General features: G+C 33.7%; 3 protein-coding genes across 10 annotated transcripts in view; 2 read left to right on the top strand and 1 right to left on the bottom strand.

Moving 5' to 3' along the window:
* Positions 1–669, top strand: part of LOC116851088 (dynein heavy chain 7, axonemal-like) — a 23,099-nt gene extending 22,430 nt beyond the window's left edge. For 5 of the 6 annotated variants that reach the window (XM_032830134.1, XM_032830133.1, XM_032830132.1 and 2 more), the window contains 2 exons: positions 89–298; positions 379–492. In XM_032830134.1, coding sequence (XP_032686025.1) covers positions 89–295 — 207 coding nt within the window. In that variant the 3' untranslated portion in view covers positions 296–298; positions 379–492. Of the gene's footprint in view, positions 1–88; positions 299–378; positions 493–531 lie in introns of those variants that run through there. The other variant, XM_032830130.1, reaches the window with a different exon arrangement.
* Positions 353–2,949, bottom strand: LOC116851105. 2 transcript variants are annotated; one of them, XM_032830170.1, is made up of 7 exons: positions 2,847–2,949; positions 2,131–2,287; positions 1,587–1,764; positions 1,368–1,503; positions 1,123–1,272; positions 762–891; positions 353–688 (listed from the first exon to the last, which is right to left on the bottom strand). In XM_032830170.1, exons 2-7 carry the CDS (start codon positions 2,212–2,214, stop codon positions 497–499), a joined length of 870 nt encoding a protein of 289 aa, XP_032686061.1. In that variant the 5' UTR covers positions 2,215–2,287; positions 2,847–2,949; the 3' UTR covers positions 353–496. The 2 variants fall into 2 exon arrangements, with proteins under 2 accessions (XP_032686061.1, XP_032686060.1); XM_032830169.1 differs by lacking the exon at positions 2,847–2,949 and adding an exon at positions 2,587–2,731.
* Positions 2,950–3,011: 62 nt separating this feature from the next.
* Positions 3,012–4,430, top strand: part of LOC116851098 (RILP-like protein homolog) — a 3,115-nt gene continuing 1,696 nt past the window's right edge. The window contains exons 1-4 of one of the 2 annotated variants that reach the window (XM_032830160.1): positions 3,012–3,358; positions 3,482–3,841; positions 3,957–4,101; positions 4,207–4,334. In XM_032830160.1, coding sequence (XP_032686051.1) covers positions 3,530–3,841; positions 3,957–4,101; positions 4,207–4,334 — 585 coding nt within the window. In that variant the 5' untranslated portion in view covers positions 3,012–3,358; positions 3,482–3,529. The remainder of the gene's footprint in view (positions 3,359–3,481; positions 3,842–3,956; positions 4,102–4,206; positions 4,335–4,430) is intronic. The other variant, XM_032830161.1, reaches the window with a different exon arrangement.

Below are 4,430 nucleotides of genomic sequence, written 5' to 3'. Positions count from 1 at the left end.
TATATATATATATATATATATATATATATATATATATATATAATCATAATTTATAAAACTTACATTTCTGCGGTGTAATTGTTTTCAGATACAGCTAGTACCGTCGAAGATGCAGGACATCGCAGGAAGATGCTTGTATGTTTGCCCTCTCTACAAAACCAGCGAACGTCGTGGGATATTATCCACTACTGGTCACTCCACCAATTTCGTTATAGCCATGTGGTTACCTACAATAAAGCCACCTGAACACTGGATTATAAGAGGAGTTGCCATGCTTTGTCAACTCAGTGAATAAAAGGTACAAATATAATCATATTTACTTGTTTATTCCTCAATTCAGTTATCAGTATCGTGACGATTATAGATTCTATATTTCAGAGTATTTAAAAGAATGGTATTCTACACTATGTCTTCGCAGTCTCTAACGGGAGATGTAAATTAACAATTATTCCTTCGTTAGAACTATCCAGGAGTGGCGGCCAATCGCCTGAAGTGATTATTTCTTTCTAGCTTTTCTTCGTTTCTTTACAGAAATACGTTCAAAGTAAGCTCTCCATGTCCTCTGAATAGTTTTAGCAGCCCGATTTCGCTTGAAGAGCTCCAGTTTCTCAGTAAAGATTTTCATCAGAGCAATTTCCCGCTCTGTTTTGAGTTGAGTATACAGCGTCCGTTGCACAACCAACTGATCCTGGTGACAAAAGTAACATTAGTTTGACAGAATCGCACGAGTGAAGTACATTTGAAATAAAAATGCTACAAACCTCCATATCTTTCTTTTCTGAATTGATGAGCTCATTCTCTCTGCACAACTTCTCCATTAAAGCATGACATACACCAATATCACAATCATATTTAGCAAGAAGATTTTTGTATTGCTCCTCGATTTTAGTGCTGAAATATAGAAATGATTAGTAAAATATCTATATTTATCAAGCAATATAAAATTACATGATTATTAGAGATCATAGATTCTTTATAGTTGAACTAGTAAAACTTAAAAAATACTTAAAAACATTTTCAGAACTTAAAAAAATACATATATAGCTGTGATTTGATGTAAAAAAGAGAACTAGTGCAAGCTAATGCAGCCAATACAAGGAACAGACTATATATTGTACTTACCATTTGTCAAAAAGTATTTCTTCAGTTGTAGTATTGAATTCCATGATGTTGTGCAATCTCCGCTCAGCTGTATCTATTTCCGATTGCAATAATTTCTTACGTGCTTCCTCTTGTTCTCTTACATTCAGCATCTTCAATACTGAATCCTTCCTAAAAATTATAGAATTTGTTGTGTAAAATTATATTAAATACCATTATAATCATAATGATACTTCTTATTGAATTAATAATTTTTTTCAACATACACTTCTCTCGGTACATCCACTTCCGATGTTTCCTTGATACTTCTCATTAGTTCTTCTTCATCATTTACGCAGGTTATGATGTCTCTTAGAAAAATATCGAAATTCGAGTTTTGTTCCTCAGACATATTCTGTAACACTAATAATTCATGACTTATAGTCACAGTATATGATGAGTCAATACATAATTCCATTAAAAAGAACATATATGATTAAATTTACCTTCAAGCTCCAACAAAGTTTCTGCTATTTTTGCACGACAATCACGCAAATTGATGAAGTGCATGCGTTCTGCGTCGGGAGTTTTTTTCATTCGAGCTACAATAGACTTTATAAAAAGCTCGAAGCAATCTATGATTTCTTGAATTAACGGTGAACTTTGGGCGTCATATTTTCCAGTCTAGATCAATTGTTAAAGAAAATGCTCAACTTTCTATTGACACTTTGCACAGCGACTTGGGCGCGTAATTTTTCAAAATGGCGTACCACTGGAGTCGAATGAAGTTTAACGTCGAAATATAGGTTATACTCAGTAAAATACACATACGAGCGTATTCATCTATATTTCACGTTATATATAGCATAGAAAATGCGTGCATATACACAAACGCAACTATAAGTATGATCTAATAGAGATATTTTAGAGCACAATTAAAAAATTTACTAATTTCGTCAAACTAGAAGCATTAAAAGAATTAATATTTTTTTTAGTACAATAAAATTAATTTGTTATCATGCAATTTATAAATGTGACAGTGTTATTTACCGACTCGCATATTTTGCTCGAAATGCCCGCTAAAAGTTTCTCCATTCGAATTATCGCAATCGTGATGTCTTCTTCTCCATCCATAATTAATGCTATTTCTCTAAACCTTCTCTAATCTCTTCTTATAGAATTGTTCAGACCAACTTGGCAGACACATCTAACGATCCAACAATACGTAATTCTATGGTTACCATTCTTGCTGAACATTAACATATGAAATATCATAGACATGCCGATTTAAAAAAAGTCTCCCTGTTTCTCTCTAAAGAACTTAGTGTTATTTTATTCACGATTAAAAAATGTTTATTTAACAAGTTTCCTAAGAATTCAATGCTTTTAAAACCTTTGAAACATTAAGGTTATGTCTTGTATGATATTTGATATAAAGATATCTTGTATGATATTTAAACGAATGCGATACAAGACGTTTTGAAATCTTAAAATACATCGAATTACCTTGTTTTATCGTAACATATAATAATTCAGTCACTATTATCTTGTATTTGTGGACAAGCAACAATAAAGTATATTCTAGTCTATCTACTTTAAGCTTCTTATCAAAATAAAGGCAACAGCTGCGCCGTCACATCTTTTCTTTTTTAAATCGTTACATCTCTGTTTCAAGATATGCTTGTGTATGTGTGTGTGAGACAGAAAGAGAAAAACGCAATAAGTAAGAGGTAAAATAAAACTATAAAAATTTTGTTTCTATTTACTTTTCTTGTGTGTTATCATAAGATAAAATTACGAAAATCGAATAAATAATTTTTCTACGTTTCTGACGTTTCACGATACTCCGAGAGAAGGCGTTCCTTTCGGTATTGCGAGCTCAATGAATTTGTCATCGTGCATGCACACAGCGCGCGCGCGCAATCACACACATATGTACAGTGCGAATAATCTCAATCATCTGCTCCGCTGCGACCTCATTGTATGCAACTGGATTTAAACATGACGTTTTAATGGAACTACTATGATATCACCGGAGCGTGTTGCACCTTTCGAGCTGGTATTCAGTCTGAAACAACAAGTACACAACGCACTATAAGATCCATCGCACGATCTCGGGACAGGCTATTATTTTGACAATTATTGCCACACCTAAATTACGCAATGTATTTACCATAAACTCCAGCGTACGTCTTGACACACGTCTATGAAAATACTCCTTTTCTAACATATAGTGTGTGCATGAAGATCTTGTGACTGACAGTGACGATTTCATCTCGTACGTACATACAGCTTTCCTTACAGTGAATCTTGCAAATGCAGATACATTTAAACTCTAAATTTGAATTTAACTGTGCTTGAAATTTTGGCAAAACACCTTCATGAAACTTTCCTTCCACAGTATTGAACAAATTTATGCACAAAGCGTGCTATATCATAAGTGGTATTCATGCCTTTTTGTCTAAGAAGTAACGCTACTTGCAAAATGGAAGAATATTCTGTTGCATCTGATGTGTCAGTGGTGGATGTGTATGACATTGCATCAGAAATAGGCAAGGAGTGTGAAAAACTGATAGACCTATTTGGAGTAGAGTCTGTAACCAATCTTATGCCAAAGGTGATAAACGCTTTAGAGTTGCTTGAGAATCTTGCTACTAAAAATGAGCGTGAAAATACTATGGTACAAGAACTGAGTGCCAAGATTTCTCAACTGGAGAGTGATAAGATTGGAAAAGCAGAGGATAGGCAACGTTTTGAAAAGGTAATTGAGTTTAAACACTTTTATCATATCATAATGTCAGTTTTGATATAAATTATAATTCATACTTTCAGTTGACAGTATAATCATGAATCAGTAAATCTGTATAATTTTTTAGGAACTGGAGCAAATTGAAGAACACTGGAGACAAGAATCTCGTGATTTGGTAGCTATGGTTACTAGATTACAAGAGGAAAATAGACGATTAGCTGAGTCCTTGCAAGAATCCCGTAGTGATAGTCAGTACAGCAGTAAACAAACAAGTACTAACCAATTAACCATCTACTAATCCATCTACTAACAACGATTAAAATATATTTTCAACAAATTAAGAATCTCATGAAATAACTGCTTGCGTTCGTTCTCAGCTTTCACAGCTAGTCAGGAAGTTGACGTGGCTGTTCTGCAACACTTGAGATCCATGATAGACAAGCAAAGGGATCAGATTCGCGCTAGAGACCGGGAATTGTCGCAGAAAACTACAGAGATTGAAAATGTAAATTGGTACTTATATTTCTATACAATTTAGCTATAGTTGAACTAAAAAAGATTCGTTCTTTACTGTGGAATTTTCCTTTTCTTCAGTACTACA

Source organism: Odontomachus brunneus, unplaced genomic scaffold, assembly GCF_010583005.1.
Source record: "Odontomachus brunneus isolate Ranch 3 - 2012 unplaced genomic scaffold, Obru_v1 Obru_scaffold_165, whole genome shotgun sequence".
Lineage (NCBI taxonomy): Eukaryota > Metazoa > Arthropoda > Insecta > Hymenoptera > Formicidae > Odontomachus > Odontomachus brunneus.
Note: the sequence above shows the minus strand (reverse complement) of the source record. Positions and strands in the feature narration are given on the sequence as shown.